The sequence below is a fragment of the Oncorhynchus nerka genome, linkage group LG13 (assembly GCF_034236695.1).
Source record: "Oncorhynchus nerka isolate Pitt River linkage group LG13, Oner_Uvic_2.0, whole genome shotgun sequence".
Classification (NCBI taxonomy): Eukaryota; Metazoa; Chordata; class Actinopteri; order Salmoniformes; family Salmonidae; genus Oncorhynchus; species Oncorhynchus nerka.
In genome coordinates, this window is record NC_088408.1 from 90,334,164 (window position 1) to 90,357,819 (window position 23,656).

Genomic DNA, 23,656 nt, shown 5'->3' on the forward strand with positions numbered 1-23,656 from the left:
ATTTCCAGGTCAAATAATATTAAATTCAATAGATTAACATGACACTATCACAAGAAGATAAAACACAAAATCAATGAGACATAGAAAAAGATTACATAGCATTTAATAATCCAGTTTTCATGTTTCTCATTTCAAAGATGCATCTACTTATGTCTATTGATTTGCTTCTTCAGATGGTTGACAAGGGAAGAGACTCACATTAGCTCACATTGACCTATAGGTTTCTTATATCTGAGATATGGCATATGCTTCTACATGTCCACTGAGTAGGCATTTCTTACTGCTGTATGTTCACACACTCAAGATGCATAATGATAATACAGTAGCAACAAGTTCATTTCCCTATCATAGCTATTAATTCACAGTTTCATAGCTACTTCATACCTTATTGACGTTATTGAAGATTTCCTTTCCCTTGTTTGGCACATAATTCACCTGAAATATAATTTATCTATCAATTTAGGTGAAATCAAATCTCTCCCCTATTCACCATGGTAGCAAAAATGGAAACTGGATTCTATTTTGAATGCAGTCTTCAAACAGAGGACTTGCCAGTGCATCAAAACATTAGTTTTCATCAAAAGGTTCCATCTACCACAGTTCATAGATTCAAGCTTTACATGTATACCTAAGTTATCTGCACCTACAACAAAAGAGAAAAAGACAGAGAGAGACACGATGGAAAAATGCCCATAATCTGTTCTCGCTTTGGTCTTCCAGAACGGGATCTTGACTGAATCTGGTTATTGCAGAGGTGAACTCTTTGTAGGAATCATAATCCTAGACTCCATGCTCCTGATCAAAGGCACTAGGAGAGGAGATGTGACAGAGAGAGGTTAGAGCTCAACATCAAACATCTAAAACCGTTTTTCTCAACTGCAATCTGTGAGTACCCTCAACTGTCCACATTTTTATTGTAGCCCCAGACAAGCACACCTGATTCAACTTGTCAACTAATCATCAAGCCCTGGATGAGTTTGTCCAGGGTACTATTGGGGGTAACCGAGGAACGAAGTTGGGAAACACTGAAAAAAAGACGGCAGCCTATATTTTGTGTCAAGATGGAGTAATACAGGGTTTTCATTAAATTATTTGAAATGATCAGTATTCACGGATATACTTCAGTGAGTCTGATCCGACAGCCCACAAGACAATTCATTTAGACTTACAAACATAGTGAAATACTGAGTTTGATGCAATTGAAAAACATGTTTATTCTGAAGCTTCTCTCACAGAAGCACAATGCATTGCCAGAGAGGTTTTGATTGATGTCTATGTGTTTGTTTTGTGTGCATTCTTTCCTACCTGTATAATAGACACTAGTATCCCATCCCTCCTTCTGCCAGGCAGAGTTTCTTGTCTCTTCTCTGGATTGAAGGTCTTTATAGGCTGTAGATGGAACAAATGATTTAGTATGCATGTATTCATAATATACAAATAGGGGCAGGTACAAAAGACATTGACATACAGAATAAACAATAATCCAACGTGTTGCACCATAGTGTTTATTGATAGTAGTAAACTGTCTGTCACAAACACACAGCATTGTTTGGCTTCATTTGATAAAATAGTGTCAATGTTTTGCATACGGGTATCATCAGCCGACTCACCCCACAGATGATGAACTTCATACAGGTCTCCTATCTGAGAGAAGAACCCTCCAACTGCCTCATTGTTCTCCTGTCGATGTTTGATCGCCCTCGCCCTATCAAGATAGGTAATGAATACAGTCAATATTGGACATATTTGACATTCCACTGAAACATTTACTGATATTACTTATTACCAGCTTTATTTCTGCATTAATTATTTACAAAAATGACATGCAACTTAGATGCATATGGTACATGCACATTTCTTTCAAACAATGTACATATTGCAGTCTCATGAGAAGTCTTACCAATGATTCCCCCATTCAATCATCGTTCCAGGCTAAAAGTTGGTTGAGAAAAAGAAAACAATGTCTTTAACCATGTTTCCATTCAGTTTTTATGCAAGTAAAGTCATATCGTATAAAAAACAAAAAAGATCACGACTCTCTCACGACATCAATGCGTACATGTTGACAGATAATGTGTTAGTTCGACATGGTGGGATCTGTTTGTGTCGTTAAAATTAATTATGCGGGAAATGGCTGTGGAAACGCTTTGATGCACAAATATTTACATAATAACCATCATATTGAAGTAAACTTGGAGTCAAGCAATAATATAATGTGTGGTCCTCCCACCATGACTTGGAAAACCATGCTGTTTATTAGGCTACAGATGAAATAAGTAATGATGAACTTCACATGGTGGTGAAAGTGTACGGTGATGAGCTTGACACTGCTTTCTAACAAATATCGAGGGTCTTACTTTGGTGACATGATGATCGATGTTTGACTGCCTTTTGACAAATAAAAATAATCTCGCTATTTTCCATAATAATCTCATCATGTAGACCACAGGATGTTGGTGGCATCTTAATTGGGGAGGACGGGCACATGTTAATGTCTAAAGCAGAATAAGTGGAATTCTATCACATACATCAAACACATGGTTTCCATTTTTACGCTGCTGCTACTCTCTGTTTATTATCCATGCATATTCACTTTACCTCTACCCACATATACAGTCATGGCCAAAAGTTTTGAGAATGACACAAATATTAATTTTCACAAAGTCTGCTGCCTCAGTTTGTATGATAGCAATTTGCATATACTCCAGAATGTTATGAAGAGTTAACAGATGAATTGCAATTAATTGCAAAGTCCCTCTTTGCCATGCAAATGAACTGAATCCCCCCCAAAAATTCCACTGCATTTCACCCCTGCCACAAAAGGACCAGCTGACATCATGTCAGTGATTCTCTCGTTAACACAGGTGTGAGTATTTACGAGGACAAGCCTGGAGATCACTCTGTCATGCTGATTGAGTTTGAATAACAGACTGGAAGCTTCAAAAGGAGGTTGGTGCTTGGAATAATTGTTCTTCCTCTATCAACCATGGTTACTTGCAAGGAAACATGTGCCGTCATCATTGCTTTGCACAAAAAGGGCTTCACAGGCAAGGATATTGCTGCCAGTAAGATTGCACCTAAATCAACCATTTATTGGATCATCAAGAACTTCAAGGAGAGCGGTTCAATTGTTGTGAAGAAGGCTTCAGGGCGCCCAAGAAAGTCCAGCAAGCGCCAGGACCGTCTCCTAAAGTTGATTCTGCTGCGGGATCGGGTCACCACCAGTACAGAGCTTGCTCAGGATTGGCAGCAGGCAGGTGTGAGTGCATCTGCACGCACAGTGAGGCAAAGACTTTTGGAGGATGTTCTGGTGTCAAGAAGGGCAGAAAAGAAGCCACTTCTCTCCAGGAAAAACATAAGGGACAGACTGATATTCGCAAAAGGTAAAGGGATTGGACTGCTGAGGACTGGGGTAAAGTCATTTTCTCTGATGAATCCCCTTTCCGATTGTTTGGGGCATTCGGAAAAAAGCTTGTCCGGAGAAGACAAGGTGGGCGCTACCATCAGTCCTGTGTCATGCCAACAGTAAAGCATCCTGAAACCATTCATGTGTGGGGTTGCTTCTCAGCCAAGGGAGTGGGCAAACTCACAATTTTGCCTAAGAACACAGCCATGAATAAAGAATGGTACCAACACATCCTCCGAGAGCAACTTATCCCAACCATCCAGGAACAGTTTGGTGACGAACAATACCTTTTCCAGCATGATGGAGCACCTTGCCATAAGGGAAAAGTGATAACTACGTGGCATGGGGAACAAAACATCGATAATTTGGGTCTATGGCACTCCCCAGGAAACTCCCCAATCCCATTGAGAACTTGTGGTCAATCCTCAAGAGGCGGGTGGACAAACAAAACCCCACAAATTCTAACAAACTCCAAGCATTGATTATGCAAGAATGGGCTGCCATCAGTCAGGATGTGGCCCAGAGGTTAATTGACAGCATGCCAGGGCGGATTGAAGAAGTCTTGAAAAAGAAGGGTCAACACTGCAAATATTGACTCTTTGCATCAACTTCATGTAATTGTCAATAAAAGCCTTTGAAACTTATGAAATGCTTGTAATTATACTTCAGTATTCCATAGTAACATCTGACAAAAATATCTAAAGACACTGAAGCAGCAAACTTTGTGGAAATTAATATTTGTGTCATTCTCAAAACGTTAGGCCACGACTGTAAGTAAGCATAGGCTTTGTTGTACCCTCTTCAACACCTGTCTTAGTGTGTTTGGACCATTCTGGTTTGTTGGTGATGTGGACACCAAGGAACTTGAAGCTCTCAACCTGCTCCACTACAGCCCCGTTGATGAGAATGGGGGCGTGCTCGGCCCTCCTTCTCCTGTAGTCCACTGTATTCTCTGTTTGTCTGTTGCCAGTTCGTTTTGTTCCTCAAACCTACCAGCGTGTTCCCCTTGCTCCTGTCTTGTCCATATTCCTGTTTTCTAGTTTTCCCAGTTTGTCCTTTCTGCCTGCCCTGACCCTGAGCCTGTCTGCCGTCCTGTACCTTTGCCCCACCTTTCTGCCCTTTACCTGTCCTTTTGCCTGCCCCTGTTCGAGTAATAAACTTTTGTTATTTCGGCATTGTCTGCACCTGGGTCTTACCATCAAACGTGATAAGTGAAGACATTTGCCAGTTGGTCAATGCATGCTCTGGCTAGACGTCCTGGTAATCCACCTGGCCCTGCGGCCTTCTGAATGTTGACCTATTTAAAGGTATTACTCACATCGTTTGGAACAGCGGATGCTCTCATGTATGTTTCAGTGTTACTTGCTTCGAAGCGAGCATTGAGGTTATTTAGCTCGTCTGGTAGGCTCGTGTCACTGGGCAGCTCACGGCTGTGCTTCCCTTTGTAGTCTAATAGTTTGCAAGCCCTGCCACATCCGACGAGTGTCAGAGCAGATGTAGTATGATTCGATCTTAGTCCTGTATTAACGCTTTGCCTGTTTGATGGTTCATAGGAGGGCATAGAGGTATTTCTTATAAGCTCCTGGGTTAGAGTCCCGCTCCTTGAAAGCGGCAGCTCTACCCTTTAGTTCAGTGCAGGTAGGCTATGTTACCTCAATTACCTCGGCTATCTGGTGCCCCTGCACATTAACTTTGTACCGGAATCCCATGCGTATAGCCTCGCTATGTTGCTAGTTAATTATTTGTAATATTGATATTGTAAAAAAATGTTTCTTATATAATTATAATATATATATTTTAGTCTTTATCTGTATTTTTCATCTTTTTTTTTCTTTCTTAAAACTGCACTGTTGGTTATGTAAGTAAGCATTTCACTGTATGGTCTACTACACCTGTTGTATTCAGCACATGTGACAAATAACTTTTGATTTGCTCCATTCCAGCCATTATTATGAGCCTTCAGCCCCTCAGCTGCCTCCACTGATGTAGACTAGACAACCCACACAGCCTACATGCACTATATCTGCGAGTTGTTAGCTATTGCGCAGTTAGCAAGACCAGAGTAGGCACATTTGCTATTTAATGGAACCGTTTCTGTGATAAAACTAATCGGTAGAGTTGAAAATGCAATGGAAACACATTGAACACATAGATTTTTATTCGGTACAGCGTTTAGAGCATTGGACTGTTACCGAAAGGTTGCAAGATCGAATCCCCGAGCTGACAAGTTAAAAATATGACTTTCTGCCCCTGAACAAGGCAATTAACCCACTGTTCCTAGGCCATCATTGAAAATAAGAATTTGCTCTTAACTGACTTGCCTAGTTAAATAAAGGTAAAATAAAACAAAACAAAACATGAAAACTTAAACGAAAAAGTACATTTTGTGTGCACTACATCATCAACATACTGATTGTTACCCTCAACAAGTCCATTTGCTGGAAACATGCCACTGGTGGAAAAATGCACATATTTTCTTTATGCAGATTCTAGAATATTCGCATGAAAATCTTTCGCTAATTAGATGGAAATCTAGCTACTGGAGATAATTACACTGAAGTATGAACACAGGAAACTTTAACTTCATAACCACCCGTGTCCTTCACCTACAGAATGCAACAGCATCCCATTTACATACCATACTCCTAGACATGCAGGTGCTGCAATCAAAACATACAGTTCTGTACACATTGCAGTGTGACGTAGGCCTACATACTCATTAGATACAGTCGAGACAGACATGTTGGTTGTGTTTGAGATTAGACGTTTATCTTAGCTTAGGTACATGATGTCCATTGTGTTCTGTAGGTCCACTGTTTGTATATCTCTGGGTGTCCTAACAGCAGTATCTTACCTTGAGTTTCTATGAGCGCAATTTGTATGTCTAGGTCATTGCAAGACTTATCTTAAAGGGATAGTTCAGGATTTTGGCAAAGAACCCCTTTATCTACCTCCCCAGCGTCAGATTAGCTTGTGGGTACCTATTTTGTGTATCTGCGTCCAGTACGAAGGAAGTTAAGAGGTAGTTTTGCGAACAAATGCTAACTAGCATTAGAGCAATGACTGGAAGTCTGCATGCTAGCTGTTCCCATAGACGTCCAGTCATTGCGTTACCGCTAGTTGGCAATTGCGCTAACGTAAGTTGACGACTTCCTTAAAACTGAATGGAGATATAAAAATGGAGATATAAAAATGGAGATATAAAAATGGTATCCACAAGGTCATTGGACTCTGGGGAAGTAGATAACGGGCCTCATTGCTAAAATCCTGAAGTATCCCTTTAAGTTTGTATGACCACAGTTTGCATGTTTCTAGTCCCAATCAGCGTCTTACCTTGAGTTTGTATGAGCGCATCTCGTAAATGTTGGGTCCATTTCTGGGTGTTGGCTCATTCCAGAAACTGAACTCTAGAAGAAGCTGGTTCCGCCGTGAGACCAGCATTTTACTCCTTTCCATCCTGAAGTGCCGATACTCCTTTAAAACAGTTTCATGTTGTTTGAAATTCATGAATTTGTCAACTAAAGAAGAATAGTTGTTTCACGTCAGCGAGTAGTAGAGCCATGCTTTCCCCCCAAAATAATGAGGATACTCTGATATTTTTATACAGTTGAAGTCAGAAGTTTACGTACACCTTAGCCAAATACATTTAAACTCAGTTTTTCACAACTCCTGACATTTAATCCAAGTAAAAATTCCCTGTCGTAGGTCAGTTAGGATCACCACTTTATTATAAGAATGTGAAATGTCAGAATAATAGTAGAGAGAATTATTTTTTTCAGCTTTTATTTCTTTCATCACATTCCCAGTGGACAAGAAGTTTACATACTCAATTCATATTTGGTAGCATTGCCTTTAAATAATTTAACTTGGGTCAAATGTTTCGGGTAGCCTTCCACAAGCCTCCCACAATAATTTGGGTGAATTTTGGCCCATTCCTCCTGACAGAGCTGGTGTAACTGAGTCAGGTTTGTAGGCTTCCTTGCTCGCACACGCTTTTTCAGGTCTGCCCACAAATTTCCTATAGTATTGAGGTCAGGGCTTTGTGATGGCCACTCCAATATCTTGACTTTGTTGTCCTTAAGCCATTTTGCCACAACTTTGCAAGTATGCTGGGGGTCATTGTCCATTTGGAAGACCCATTTGCAACCAAGCCTTAACTTCCTGACTGATGTCTTGAGATGTTGCTTCAATATATCCACATAATTGTCCCCCTCATGATGCCATCCTTTTTCTGAAGTGCACCAGTCCCTCCTGCAGCAAAGCACCCCCACAAAACACCCCCACCGCCGTGCTTCACGGTTGGGATGGTGTTCTTCGGCTTGCAAGCCTCCCCTTTTTCTTCCAAACATAACGATGGTCATTATGGCCAAACAGTTCCATTTTTGTTTCATCAGACCAGAGGACATTTCTCCAAAAAAGTACGATCTTTGTCCCCATGTGCAGTTACAAACTGTAGTCTGGCTTTTTTATGGCGGTTTTGGAGAAGTGTCTTCTTCCTTGCTGAGCGGACTTTCAGGTTATGTCGATATAGGACTCATTTTATAGATACTTCTGTACCTGTTTCCTCCAGCATCTTCACAAGGTCCTATGCTGTTGTTCTGGAATTGATTTGCACTTTTCGCGCCAAAGTACATTCATCTCTAGGAGACAGAACGCGTTTCCTTCCTGAGCGGTATGACGGCTATGTGGTCCCATGGTGTTTATCCTTGCGTACTATTGTTTGTACAGATGGATGTGGTACCTTCAGGCGTTTGGAAATTGCTCCCACTAGACTTGTGGAGGTCTACAATTTATTTTCTGAGGTCTTGGCTGATTTATTTTGATTTTCCCATGATGTCAAGCAAAGCGGCACTGAGTTTGAAGGTAGGCCTTGAAATACATCCACAGGTACACCTCCAATTGACGCAAATGATGTCAATTAGCCTAGCAAAAGCTTCTAAAGCCATGACATCATTTTCTGGAATTTTCCAAGCTGTTTAAAGGCACAGTCAACTTAGTGTATGTAAACTTCTGACCCACTGGAATTGTGATACAGTTTAATTATAAGTGAAATAGTCTGTCTGTAAACAATTGTTGGAAAAATGACTTGTGTCATGCACAAAGTAGATGTCCTAACCGACCTGCCAAAACTATAGTTTGTTAACAAGAAATGTGTGGAGTGGTTGAAAATCGAGTTTTAATGACTCCAACCTAAGTGCATGTAAACTTCCGACTTCAACTGTATATAACAATATCAGATTTACAAATATTTGACATAACTTGATTTACATTTTGAATGATCTGTTGTGGTACTGATTTGTCCAGAACATAATTTCTAATTGCTTTTAAAATGCTAAAAACATATAGTTTACACAGCCTACCTTATTGTTGTTCAATTTGGTCAAGCATTCAGTCAATGCTGGGTAGCCTCCTGTATACCGCCAAAGGTGCACTGCAACAAACAGACAGCAGAGGTCAGTGATGTATTGGCCAAACTGTTTACCTCGATCAGCTAGATGCTTCTGGTGAGTGACATCATTGTGCAAGAGGCCTATCTTCAGGAAAAGGTATGTGATAAAATTAGATCAGGGTTAACAGAGAACATAAGAATACATCAACAGATCATATCAGATAACAGTCGATTAGGGTTTTGTGACACTGTTGTTATGCACCGACGTCTCTGCCACTTACCTGCTTGGTCTTGGTCGCCATACCAAGTATTCCAGCTCCCCACAACATCACAGGGATAGTCCTGGTCTAAGTGGAGTTTGTGCTGCACCTCAGCCCTGAATTCATGGAAACATATAAAGACACAATATCACAGATACTGTATGTCTGCATTTTCATCGATTGTGCAGTCCTACTCACAGATATCTAGTAAACATCTACTGTGAATGACTAAAAGAGGAGACTGTCAGTTAGTATTTACAGCACATGTGAGCAAAAATCAAAAATAAAGATGAACTCACTCCAGATTGTTGTACGCCTCCAGACACTCTGGCTTGACATTGTGAACTGAGAGAGAAAGGGACAGAATAAGCTAGTCTGAATATTGGTGGGTGGACATTAGGCAAAAAAAAAGGAAATATCATATAACATACTGAGCAGCATCAGTCATATTATTAGACTAATGCGTTATTCCTTCTGCAAATAAACTATTTTTGGATCATCGTCCTCCTACCCAATTTCCCTGCTGGTTGTAATGGTCTTTCTAACCCAATTTCCCTGCTGGTTGTAATGGTCTTTCTAACCCAATTTCCCTGCTGGTTGTAATGGTCTTTCTAACCCAATTTCCCTGCTGGTTGTAATGGTCTTTCTAACCCAATTTCCCTGCTGGTTGTAATGGTCTTTCTAACCCAATTTCCCTGCTGGTTGTAATGGTCTTTCTAACCCAATTTCCCTGCTGATTATAAGGGTCAGGCTAAAGTTATAGACAAATCAAAGGACAAACTATCCAAAGTTAAAGTATGTGATGAGAACTAGACATTTCTAATTACATTTTTGTCACAACAAAACAAATGATAGCATTGTGATGATACCATGTAATTACACATTCTCACTTTATTTAGCCACAGATATGCATCCATCTTCCTGTAGATCCCTTGGTGCAATAATATGCCTTAAATTATGATGCTCCTTTCACTGTTTTCCAAAGAGACGGATTGATAAAATGTCACACAGAGGCCATGCTGTGTACAAAGCAAATTAATCCAATTCAACATCATTTTCTGCATTTGTCTCACATTTAGTTTATTATTGAACCTCAACCACTCCTGCAGAAGATAATATAGATGTGTTGATGCAGCTAGGATATCATTTATTATTACATACACTGCATTTTGTAGAGGTCGCTGGTCTCACTCTTCGACAGCAGGTTGGAGTGGGCATCTTTCCTGGCCTCCACTTCGTGCACAAACATAGACTGGAACCATCCTTTGCCTGAAAACCTCCTACACAATAATCCAATTTAAAGAATCAAAAGAATTTAGAGTTTTTGCAGGATCAGGCAACTTGGCATTGATATACAATAGAAACATGTCTGATCAGTATAGGCCATGAAATCTAAATGAGTCCACTGGTGGCACTGCAGTTATCACGCTATGATGAGTAGCCTACACCCTGGGTATGAGTGTGATCAATAGCCATTTATGTTAGTCTGGTCAGTTGAATGAGAACAGCATTACTCATATGTTATTTACAAGAACCTGCCTTGGATATTGCATAGAAGATTTCCAATATTACTTGTGAACATGTGTTACCATTTTAAATCCAAGAGTGTCATGGATTTGTCCATTAGTAGTGGCTCAGCAGAACTTGGTTGAATCAAGTTATTGACCAAGCAGTCTGACAGGCCTACAGATCATCTGCTCTGGTGTCACTGACTCAAATCAGATGGATTGAATGGAAATGCAAAAGCTGGCAAAGCAGTAAAAAGCTGAGTGTAGGCTAGCAGTGGATCACTTTAAAAGTGGGATTATAAACTGGATGGTTCGAGCCCTGAATGCTGATTGGCTGACAGCAGTGGTATATTTAAGCAATAAAGCCAGAGGTGGTGTGGTATATGGCCAACATTGATTTATTTATCAGTTATTTTACCAGGTAAGTTGACTGAGAACATGTTCTCATTTGCAACAACAACCTGGGGAGTAGTTACAGGGGAGAAAATGAGCCAATTGTAAATTGAGGATTATTAGGTGACCGTGATGGTTTGAGGACCAGATTGGGAATTTAGCCAGGACACCGGGGTTAACACCTCTACTCTTACAATAAGTGTCATGGGATCTTTAATGACCTCAGAGAGTCAGGACACCCGTTTAACGTCCCATCCGAAAGATGGCACCCTACACAGGGCAATCACTGCCCTGGGGCATTGGGATATTTTTTTAGACCTACACCACTTCCAGCAGCATCTGGTCTCCCATCCAGGAACTGACCAGGCCCAACCCTGCCTAGCTTCAGAAGCAAGCCAGCAGTGGTATGCAGGGTGGTATGCTGCTGGCAATAATACATATAGCATTTATAACAGACATTATAACAAGACATTATAAACTGGGTGGTTCAAGCCCTGAATATTGATTGGCTGACAGCTGTGATATATCAGACCATATACCACGGGTATGACAAAACACTTTTACTGCTCTAATTACGTTGGTAAACAGTTTATAATTGCAATAAGGCATCTCGGGGGATTGTGATATATGGCCAATATACCATGGCTAAGGGCTGTGTCCAGGCACTCCACGTTGTGTCGTGCTCAAGAACTGCCCTTAGCCGTGTTATATTGGCCATATACCACACTTTATCGGGCATTATTGCTTAAAATATAGAATATGTAATTTTGCATGCTGACTTGAATTTGCAGTCAGAGGAAAGGATAGAGTAGTTGTTTTTTGTTTTATTCAGTTGCCATGTTGTCATAGGGTTTAGTTACATTGTGTCAGCATTGGAAAAGTGATAACACCACACAGTTGATCCCATTTGAAATGGGTCAAAGTTCAGGTGCCCAGCAAATTATTAAAGTAGGCTAGTAGACTCAATTATTGCAACTTTTTCATTAATCAGGATGTTTCCATCTTTCAATCGTTCATATCCTTCATAATTTGATCAACAATTGCAGATAACGCACACATTTAGCAGGCAGGCAGACATTGTTGGATATATCGTCCCTAATATAATTACTCTACGATTCAAAGCGACCTAGTTCACATAATTAGGGTTCACATTCTCAAAGTATTTAATTGCGCTGTGTAAGATTAAGTTAAGTACGTTCTCTGTTGAACAAAGATGCGAGTAAATGTTAGCAATTAAAACTTCCAACGGTTTCACTTTACCTTGCGACCTGCAGCTTGATAGCATTCCTGTACAGTAGTTGGCCCTTGGGCAATATTGAACACGTCGCCGCCATCTTCCCCAGACACTGAATGGAAACCTTTCCCTCGTTTGTGTGAAGCTTTATATGTACGGCCTGTGTAGTGACGTTATGACGAGAGCTTAACAGAATCAACAGTTTAATATTTAACCAAGGATAAGTATCTGACCGTTAGCTGTAGTCAGAGAGGAAAAGGCGAAGCGAGAGGTTTTACTCTGCCCAAAATCTGTCATCGAAAATAAACCCACGAAGTGAGGATTTTTTGTATGGAAGTCAATGAGTAACGAATTTGGTCAACAAAAAATGTATTTGTTAGGTGAGGCTAATTTGATTGAATAGAAGTTTCGTAATGGTTAGGTTGTTACGAATCGAATGATATATGTGGAGATACGTGGAATAGCGACAACTTGGTAAAAAAAACTACTTTATATCAGAGTTGTGCCTGTTGTCACAAGTTAGCTGACAACTTCATAAAAACGATGCGCACACTTCAATGTGGCAGAAGTCTGTGAGTTATGATTCTGGATGGCCAGATAGCTACCAACGATGACAAGAAACTGCCATGTGAGGAATCGTAAGTGACTCGTTTCATCTTGTTCTTGTGTGGGCTTTATGGCAGACTACAAACAAAACAAAAAACTGTATTGCCCCCCACCAACTGGACAGGGTTGAAAAAACAAGGTAAAAATACAATTCATATGTGATAGGGAAAACAAACTTAATCCACCCACATAAAAATAGTACATTGACAAAAACAAAACTCCCACTAAATTTCTTCTTTCAAATCTCCATATCAAGAGCCTGAGAGGGTGATAAAGGCTTGTGACAATATTCCATGCAACTCCTCGGCAGCGAAGTCTTTCAGACCCAGCCAGTAGCCGCTCAGCCAAGAGCCGCTCAGCCAGGAACCGCTCAGCCAGGAGCCGCATACACAATATCTATTTTCCTGGACTTCCTCTCCACTTTGGCAGTGCCATTAATCACCATAGCTATAAAGGCCACAAAGTCCACCTTCTTAACCTTTAACATATTTATTTAATTTTTTATTTAACCTTTATAACATATCTGGGTCCTGCTGGTGAAAGGCAACCCCTGCAGCCTGCAGTGAAGGCCTATCCACCACATGGACTCTTCAGAAGCACCATTCAAACCCTCAATCGTTTTAACAGCCGCTGCATATGAAATGCTCTGGACAACCCTGACTTTGGCCACCTCATTCTCTTTCAGCCTTGTCGGGCATTCCAAAGCTGTGTCTTCATGGTTCCCACCACAATTACAACATGTCACATATTCATCACTTATAACACATGAAATGATCTTTTCCACAACTTGGCTTCAACTTTATGCAAACACTTGAAACATGTCCAAAAGCTTTACAGTGATCACACTGCATTGGTTTTGGGATAAATGCTCTGACTCTGTAGTTAATATACCCCAACTGCACTTGAGTAGGGAGAGACTCCATATCAAAAAACAAAATAACTTATACCGTTCATTTTTTCTTCATTCACCACACAATTCATGCGATGTGCATCAATCACTCCATTAATATTTTTCATCTCTGCAACATCCACTTCCCACGAGACGCCAGATATTCCCCCCTTGAGGGGTGTCATGTTCCAAAGAGACACAACCGACACGTCAAACTTCTCAAATCGGATAAGACGCAAAACACATTCCTTCTGATCTTCAGAAGTACAAAAAAATCTAAACAAGCCCTCCTCTCGTGATCCTCAAACCTTCACTTTACCCAGTACTCTCTCCACCAGTTTGGATATCTCAAATGGATTCTTCAATCAATCAGCTGCTCTTCATTAACAAACCGTTACTCCTAAAAGATAAGAAAGAACATTCTCAGCACTGTATGCTACTTTGCTCCGTTTTTTCATTATTTTGGACAATAGTCAACCAGCTGTGATTGGGAGTCCAATAGGGCGGCACACAATTGGCCCAGCATCGTCCGGTTTAGGGTTTGGCCAGGGTAGGCCGTCATTGTAAATAATAATTTGTTCTTAACTGACTTGCCTAGTTAAATAAAGGTTTCATTCTTTTTTAGGTGTTTTGACTGATTTCATGTCAATGTTAATATGTCTCAAATTCACTAGCTAGCTAACCAACAACTCTAACAATGGATTTGAGAGACTAGTACCCATTGTGAAAATGTTTTTATGTTTTCAATAAACATTGGAGACAAAATATAGTTTACATGTTGGGGCTGCAGGGTAGCCTAGTGGTTAGAGTGTTGGACTAGTAACCGGAAGGTTGCAAGTTCAAAACCCCCAAGCTGACAAGGTACAAATCTGTCATTTTGCGCCTGAACAGGCAGTTAACCCACTGTTCCTAGGCCGTCATTGAAAATAAGAATTTGTTCTTAACTGACTTGCCTAGTTAAATAAAGGTAAAAAACAATCTATGCCAACCCCGTCTGTTTTGCCTTATAGATACGCGAGGCAGGGCTTAACGTGATCACGCCCCCGAGTAGGGTACAGACGTAGGGTACTCTCGTTACTTCTATGTTAAATTGTCTACTTTACTCATGACCCGACAATGGATGTATTAGTATTATAATAAAATGTTGTATCATTCTATAAACATTTTGTATGTGCTTGGTAGGTTGTTTTTAACATACTTCCACGTCGTCTGAATCAACAAACTACAACATACCTAAAAAATAAAGAAAATCTACCATTTTTTTTAGCATTAACAAATAGACTGTTGTGTGGAATTTACAGTGCATTTGGAAAGTAATCATACCTGTCATGTCTACTCCTGCTCCTCCCCTCCAGCGTTCAATGTCACCGGTAAACTAACCACCGGTCCTGGCATCAATCATTACGCGCACCTGCACGTCGTCATCAGACACACCTGGACTCCATTACATCACTTATTACCTAACCAATAACTGGCACTCCCTTAGGTTCTTTCCCCAGTCAGTATTGTTTATGTGTTTCATGTCTATATGCTACTCATGTTTGTTATATTGTTTGACGTTCCGTTTAGTATTAAACTCACCACCTGCACTTGCTTTCCGACTTGCTTTCCGTTACAAGACCCCTTCACTTTTTGAAATTTCGCTCCAGCCCCGCTCTGGATAAGGTTGTCATCAAGGATCTCTCTGTACTTTGCTCTGTTCATCTTCCCATCGATCCTGACTAGTCTCCCAGTCCCTGTCGCTGAAAAACATCCTCACAGCATGATGCCGCCACCACCATGCTTCACCGAAGTGATGGTGGCAGGTGGAGTGCTGCAGAGATGGTTATCCTTCTGGAAGGTTCTCCCATCTCCAAAGAGGAACTCTGGAGCTCTGTCAGAGGGACCTTCGGGTTCTTGGTCACCTCCCTGACCACAGCCCTTCTCCCATGTTTGCTCTGTTTGGACGGGTGACATTTTTTGGTACCCTACCCCAGATCTTTTCCTCAACACAATCCTGTCTAAGGAGCTCAACGGACAATTCCTTCGACCTCATGGCTTGGTTTTTGCTTTGACATGCATTGTCAACTGTGGGACCTTATAGAGACACCTTTCAAATCATGTCCATTCAATTGAATTTACCACAGGTGTACTCCAAGTTGTAGAAACATCGTAAGCATGATGAATGGAAAAAAGGATGCACCTGAGCTCAATTTTGAGTCTCTTAGCAAACGGCCTGAAAACTTATGTGAATGTGATTTCTAAAATCCTGTTTACGCTTTGTCATTATGGGGTATTGTATATAGATTGATGAGGAACATGTTTTATTTAATACATTTTAGAATAAGGCTGTAACGTAACAAAATGTGGAAAAAGGGAAGGGGTCTGAATACTTTCAGAATGCACTGTACATCACAATTATAAGCCAATGAGGTAACCCTGCTTTTAAGATGCCGAAAAGCTGTTGCGTACCGTTTTCTCTGAACAACAGTAGGAGAAAAAGAACAGCAAATTAAGATTCATCAACTGCCCAAGAACCAGGTTGGGTATTATGCCGCGATGATGATGCAAAGCTGTGGGCTCCGGTTGTGTTCGAAGCACTTCATCACCAGTATGTCGCTAACTCTTGTTTGTATCTAACTAGCTATGTGTATTTCATAAAACTTGCTAGTTAGCTTGTAGTTAGGACTAGTGTATCTGTCCAAATACCAGTTGTAATATTCTTCTGCTTTTGGATATTCATGCAACCCTGGAGATTCCTCAAAGTACAGTTGAAGTTGGAAGTTTACATACACTTAGGTTGGAGACATTAAAACTTGTTTTTCAAACACTCCACAAATTTCTTGTTAATAAACTATAGTTTTGGCAAGTCGGTTAGGACATCTACTTTGTCCATGACATAAGTCATTTTTCCAAAAATTGTTTACAGACAGATTATTTAACTTAAAATTCACTGTATCACAATTTCAGTGGGTCAGAAGTTTACATACACTAAGTTGACTGTGCCTTTAAACAGCTTGGAAAATTCCAGAAAATGATGTCATGGCTTTAGAAGCTTCTGATAGGCTAAATTACATAATTTGAGTCAATTTGAGGTGTACCTGTGGATGTATTTCATGTCCTACCTTCAAACTCACTTCCTTTTTGCTTGACATCATGGGAAAATCTAAAGAAATCAGCCAAGACCTCAGAAAATAAATTGTAGACCTCCACAAGTCTGGTTCATCCCTGGGAGCAATTTCCAAACGCCTGAAGGTACCACGTTCATCTGTACAAACAATAGTATGCAAGTATAAACACCATGGGACCACGCATTCTGTCTCCTAGAGATGAACATGCTTTGGTGCGAAAAGTGCAAATCAATCCCAGAACAACAGCAAAGGACCCTGTGAAGATGCTGGAGGAAACAGGTACAGAAGTATCTATATCCACAGCATAACGAGTCCTATATCGACATAACCTGAAAGACCGCTCAGCAAGGAAGAAGCCACTGCTCCAAAACCGCCATAAAGTCAGACTACGGTTTGCAACTGCACTTGGGGACAAAGATCGTACTATTTGGAGGAATGTCCTCTGGTCTGATGAAACAAAAATGGAACTGTTTGGCCATAATGACCATTATTACGTTTGGAGGAAAAAGGGGGATGCTTGCAAGCCGAAGAACACCATGGGGGTGGCAGCATCATATTGTAGGGGTGCTTTGTATTGGGTGGTATTGTTGGTATTGTCGGGGTGCAATATAAATGTCTGAGGGGGTTTCTGTCCTGAAGCAAGCACCAGTTAGGCTAGAGCTAGCCTCGAGCTAGGCCATTCTCCCGGCTAGCCGAAGAAATCCCTCAGATAATTCCTGGGCTTCAATACTGCCAGTTGGCCTGGACCCTTTGCTGCCGAGAGCGGGAGCCCCGCTGATCCATCACAACTGGTCTGTCGACATAACCGTCCAAGGGGGATTCAACAGACTCTCCCATTGCGACGTTCCCCTGAGGCCCATCTGCTAGCCTGCTGCTAGCCGCGGCCTTCTAGCTGCCTGAATTGCCGTGCCTCCAGCTCGCCTAGTTACTCACTGGACCCTATGATCACTCGGCTACACATGCCTCTCCCTAATGTCAATATGCCTTGTCTATTGCTGTTTTGGTTAGTAATTTCTGTCTTATCTCACTGTAGAGCCTCCAGCCCTGCTCAATATGCCTTAGCTAGCCCTTATGTTCCACCCCCCACACATGCGGTGACCGCACCTGGCTTAAATGGTGCCTCTAGAGACAAAACCTCTCTCATCGTCACTGAATGCTTAGGCTTACCTCCACTATACTCACATCCTACCATAACCTTGTCTGTATATTATTCATTGACTCTATTCTTCCGCGGCCAGGAACCTGCTCCTTTTACTCTTTGTTCCGAATGCACTAGACGACCAGTTCTTTTAGCCTTTAGCCGTATTCTTATCCTACTCCTCCTTTGTTCCTCTGGTGATGTAGAGGTTAACCCAGGCCCTGCAGCCCTCAGCATCACTCCCATTCCACAGGCGCTTTCATTTGTTGACCTCCGTAACCGTAAAAGCATTGGTTTCATGCATGTTAACATTAGAAACCTAAGTTTGTTTTAATCACTGCTTTAGCACACTCCGCCAACCCGGATGTCCTAGCCGTGTCTGAATCATGGCTTAGGAAGGCCACCAAAAATCCTGAAATTTCCATCTCTAACTTTAACATTTTCCGACATGATAGAGCTGCCAATGGGGGCGAAGTTGCAATCTACTGCAGAGAAAGCCTGCAGAGTTCTGTCATACTATCCAGGTATGTCCCCAAACAATTTGAGCTTCTACTTTTAAAAATTCACCTTTCCAGAAACAAGTTTCTCACTGTTGCCGCTTGTTATAGACCCCACTCGAACCCCAGTTGTGCCCTGGATACCAAATGTGAATTGATCGCCCCCCCATCTATCTTCAGAGTTCGTACTGTTAGGTGACCTGAACTGGGACATGCTTAACACCCCGGCCATCCTACAATCTAAGCTAGATTCCAGAGAGACATAAGAGACTGTAACGTTCTTTGCTTCACGGAAACATGGCTCACTCGAGAGGCGCTATCGGAGTTCGTGCAGCCAGCGGGTTTCTTCACGCATCGCGCCGACAGAAACAAGCATCTTTCTGGTAAGAAGAGGGGCGGGGGGGTATGCCTTATGATTAACGAGATGTGGTGTGATCATAACAACATACAGGAACTCAAGTCCTTCTGTTCACCTGACTTAGAATTCCTCACAATCAAATGTTGACCGCATTATCTACCAAGGGAATTCTCTTCGATTATAATCACAGCCGTATATATTCCCCCCCAAGCAGACACATCGATGGCCCTGAACTAACTTTATTTGACTCTATGTAAACTGGAAACCACATATCCTGAGGCTGCATTAATTGTAGCTAGGATTTTAACAAGGCTAATCTGAAAACAAGACTCCCTAAATTCTATCAGCATATCGAATGCGCAACCAGGGCTGGTAAAACCCTGGATCATTGTTATTCTAACTTCCGCGATGCATATAAGGCCCTCCCCCGCCCTCCTTTCGGAAAAGCTGACCACGACTCCATTTTGTTGCTTCCAGTCTACAGACAGAGAATAAAACAAGAAGCTCCCGCGCTCAGGTCTGTTCAACGCTGGTCAGACCAATCTGATTCCACGCTTCAAGACTGCTTCGATCACGTGGATTGGGATATGTTCCGCATTGCGTCCAACAACAACATTGACGAATACGCTGATTCGGTGAGCGAGCTCATTAGAGAGTGCATCAGCGATGTTATACCCACAGCAACGATTAAAACATTCCCAAACCAGAAACCGTGGATTGATGGCAGCATTCGTGCAAAACTGAAAGCGCAAACCACTGCTTTTTACCAGGGCAAGGTGACAGTAAACATGACTGAATACAAACAGTGTAGTTATTCCCTCCGCAAGGCAATTAAACAAGCTAAGCGTCAGTATAGAGAGAAAGTAGAGTCGCAATTCAACGGCTCAGACACAAGAGGTATGTGGCAGGGTCTACAGTCAATCACGGATTACAAAAAGAAAACTAGCCTCATCGCGGACCAGGATGTCTTGCTCCCAGGCAGACTAAATAACTTCTTTGCTCGCTTTGAGGACAATACAGTGCCACTGACACGGCCCGCTACCAAAACCTGCGAACTCTCCTTCACTGCAGCCGACGTGAGTAAAACATTTAAACGTGTTAACCCTCGCAAGGCTGCAGGCCCAGACGGCATCCCCAGCCGTGTCCTCAGAGCATGCTCAGACCAGCTGGCTGGTGTGTTTAAGGACATATTTAATCAATCCTTATCCCAGTCTGCTGTTCCCACATGCTTCAAGAGGGCCACTATTGTTCCTGTTCCCAAGAAAGTTAAGGTAACTGAGCTAAACGACTACCGCCCCGTAGCACTCACTTCCATCATCATGAAGTGCTTTGAAAGACTACCATATCACCTCCACCCTACCTGACACCCTAGACCTACTCCAATTTGCTTACCGCCCCAATAGGTCCACAGACGACGCAATCGCAACCACACTGCACACTGCCCTAACCCATCTGGACAAGAGGAATACCTATGTGAGAATGCTTTTCATCGACTATAGCTCAGCATTTAACACCATAGTACCCTCCAAACTTGTCATCAAGCTCGACACCCTGGGTCTTGACCCCGCCCTGTGCAACTGGGTACTGGACTTCCTGACGGGCCGCCCCCAGGTGGTGAGGGTAGGTAACAACATCTCCACCCCGCTGATCCTCAACACTGGCGTCCCACAGAGTGCGTTCTGAGCCCTCTCCTGTACTCCCTGTTAACCCACGACTGCATGGCCATGCACGCCTCCAACTAAATCATCAAGTTTGAGGAACGACACTACAGTGGTAGGCTTGATTACCAACAACGACGAGACGGCCTACAGGGAGGAGGTGAGGGCCCTCGGAGTGTGGTGTCAAGAGAATAACCTCACACTCAACGTCAACAAAACAAAGGAGATGATTGTGGACTTCAGGAAACAGCAGAGGGAGCTTCCCCCTATCCACACCGACGGGACAGTACTGGAGAGGGTAGTAAGTTTTAAGTTCCTCTGCATACACATCACGGACAAACTGAATTGGTCCACCCACACAGACAGCGTTGTGAAGAAGGCACAGCAGTGCCTCTTCAACCGCAGGAGGCTGAAGAAATTTGGCTTGTCACCAAAAGAACTCAAACTTCTACAGATGCACAATCGAGAGCATCCAGTCGGGCTGTATCACCGCTCTGCCCACAACCGTAAGGTTCTCCAGAGGGTAGTGAGGTCTGCACAACGCATCACCGGGGGCAAACTACCTGCCTTTCAGGACACCTACACCACCCGATGTCACAGGAAGGCCATAAAGATCATCAAGGACAACAACCACCCGAGCCACTGCCTGTTCACCCCGCTATCATCCAGAATGCGAGGTCAGTACAGGTGCATCAAAGTAGGGACCGAGAGACTGAAAAACAGCTTCTATCTCAAGGCCATACTGACTCAACTCCAGCTCACTTTAATAATGGAAATTGATGGAAAAAATGTATCACTAGCCACCTTAAACAATGCCACATAATATAATGTTTACATACTCTACATTACTCATCTCATATGTATATACTGTACTCTATACCATCTACTGCATCTTGCCTATGCTGTTCTGTACCATCACTCATTCATATAGCATGTACATATTCTTTATCCCTTTACACTTGTGTGTATAAGGTAGTAGTTGTGGAATTGTTAGTTAGATTACTCATTGGTTATTACTGCATTGTCGGAACTAGAAGCACAAGCATTTCTCTACAATCGTATTAACATCTGCTAACCATGTGTATGTGACAAATAACATTTGATTTTATTTGATTTGAGATGCCCTCAATCTCACACAAATCATCAAGAAACCTACCAGGTACAACCTTAAATCCGTAACCATGGGCTCCCTCTTAGATATCATTCTGACCAACCTGCCCTCTAAATACACCTCTGTTGTCTTCAACCAGAATCTCAGTGATCACTGCCTCATTGCCTTTGTGCGTACTGGGTCCGTGGTCAAACAACCACCCCTCATCACTGTCAAACACTCCCTAAAACACTTCAGCGAGTAGGCCTTTCTAATCGACCTGGCCCGGGTATCCTGGAAGGATATTGACCTCATCCCGTCAGTAGAGGATGCCTGGTTGCTCTTCAAAAGTTATTTCCTCACCATCTTAAATAAGCATGCCCCATTCAAAAAATGTAGAACTAAGAACAGATATAGACCTTGGTTCACCACAGACTTGACTGCCCGTTCTGCATTAGCATTGAATAGCCCCGCGATATGCATCTTTTCAGGGAAGTCAGGAACCAATATACTCAGTCAGTTAGGAAAGCTAAAGCCAGCTGTAGCACTAATTTCCAAATGTTTTGGGACACTGTAAAGTCCATGGAGAATAAGAGCACCTCCTCCCAGCTGCCCACTGCACTGAGGATAGGAAACACTGATACCACCGATAAATCTACGATAATCGATCATTCCATTAAGCATTTTTCCATGGCTGGTCATGCTTTCCACCTGGCTACCCCTACGCTGGCCATAATCTCAGCACCCCCTTTAGGAACTTGCCCCCCCCATGCTTCTCCTTAACCCAAATCCAGACAGCTGATGTTCTGAAAGAACAGCAAAATCTGGATCCCTACAAATCAGCTGGGCTAGACAATCTGGACCCTCTTTCTAAAATGATCAACCGAAATTGCTGCAACTAGCCTATTCAACCTCTTTTTCGTATCGTCTGAGATCCCTAAAGACCAATATCCATCCTGCCCAGCCTTTCTAAAATCTTCGAAAGTCAAGTTAACAAACAGATCACCGACCATTTCGAATCCCACCGTACCTTCTCCATTATGCAATCTGGTTTCCGAGCTGGGTGCACCTCAGCCACGCTCAAGGTCCTAAATGATATCATAACCGCCATCGATAAAAGACAGTACTGTGCAGCCGTCTTCATCGACCTGGCCAAGGCTTTCGACTCTGTCAATCACCGCATTCTTATCGGCAGACTCAATAGCCTTGGCTTCTAGAATGACTGCCTCGCCTGGTTCCCGCAAAGGCGGAGGTGTTGCTAACATTTACGATAGCAAATTTCAATTTACAAAAAAAAAAAAGACGTTTTCGTCTTTTGAGCTTCTAGTCATGAAATCTATGCAGCCTACTCAATCACTTTTTATAGCTACTGTTTACAGGCCTCCTGGGCCATATACAGCGTTTCTCACTGAGTTCCCTGAATTCCTATCGGACCTTGTAGTCATTGCAGATAATATTCTAATCTTTGGTGACTTTAATATTCACATGGAAAAGTCCACAGACCCACTCCAAAAGGCTTTCGGAGCCATCATCGACTCAGTGGGTTTTGTCCAACATGTCTCTGGACCCACTCACTGTCACAGTCATACGCTGGACCTAGTTTTGTCCCATGGAATAAATGTTGTGGATCTTAGTGTTTTTCCTCATAATCCTGGACTATCGGACCACCATTTTATTACGTTTGCAATTGCAACAAATAATCTGCTCAGACCCCAACCAAGGAACATCAAAAGTCGTGCTATAAATTCACAGACAACACAAAGATTCCTTGATGCCCTTCCAGACTCCCTCTGCCTACCCAAGGACGCCAGAGGACAAAAATCCGTTAACCACCTAACTGAGTATCTCAATTTAACCTTGCGCAATACCCTAGATGCAGTTGCACCCCTAAAAACTAAAAAAATGTCTCATAAGAAACTAGCTCCCTGGTACACAGAAAATACCCGAGCTCTGAAGCAAGCTTCCAGAAAATTGGAACGGAAATGGCGCCACACCAAACTGGAAGTCTTCCGACTAGCTTGGAAGGACGGTACCGTGCAGTACCGAAGAGCCCTTACTGCTGCTCGATCATCCTATTTTTCTAACTTAATTGAGGAAAATAAGAACAATCCGAAATTCCT

General features: G+C 42.3%; 1 protein-coding gene across 1 annotated transcript; it reads right to left on the reverse strand.

Annotated features, from left to right (window-relative positions):
• Window positions 1–86: 86 nt before the first annotated feature.
• Window positions 87–12,406, reverse strand: LOC115140341 (protein NipSnap homolog 1-like). The gene is made up of 10 exons (XM_029678680.2): window positions 12,217–12,406; window positions 10,217–10,335; window positions 9,355–9,400; window positions 9,077–9,171; window positions 8,767–8,837; window positions 6,740–6,880; window positions 1,901–1,932; window positions 1,611–1,705; window positions 1,306–1,389; window positions 87–808 (listed from the first exon to the last, which is right to left on the reverse strand). The coding sequence occupies exons 1-10, from the start codon at window positions 12,288–12,290 to the stop codon at window positions 744–746; spliced, it is 822 nt and encodes a 273-aa protein (XP_029534540.1). The 5' UTR covers window positions 12,291–12,406; the 3' UTR covers window positions 87–743.
• Between the last annotated feature and the right edge of the window lie 11,250 nt (window positions 12,407–23,656).

Excerpts from the sequence above, each read along its gene's own strand:
- LOC115140341 (XM_029678680.2), bottom strand. The coding sequence starts at position 12,290 with ATGGCGGCGACGTGTTCAATATTGCCCAAGGGCCAACTACTGTACAGG. Across the intron at positions 6,881-8,766 it reads CCAAATTGAACAACAATAAG|GAGTATCGGCACTTCAGGAT; the intron begins GTAGGCTGTGTA and ends ACTGTTTTAAAG. Across the intron at positions 809-1,305 it reads TACTAGTGTCTATTATACAG|TGCCTTTGATCAGGAGCATG; the intron begins GTAGGAAAGAAT and ends CTCCTCTCCTAG.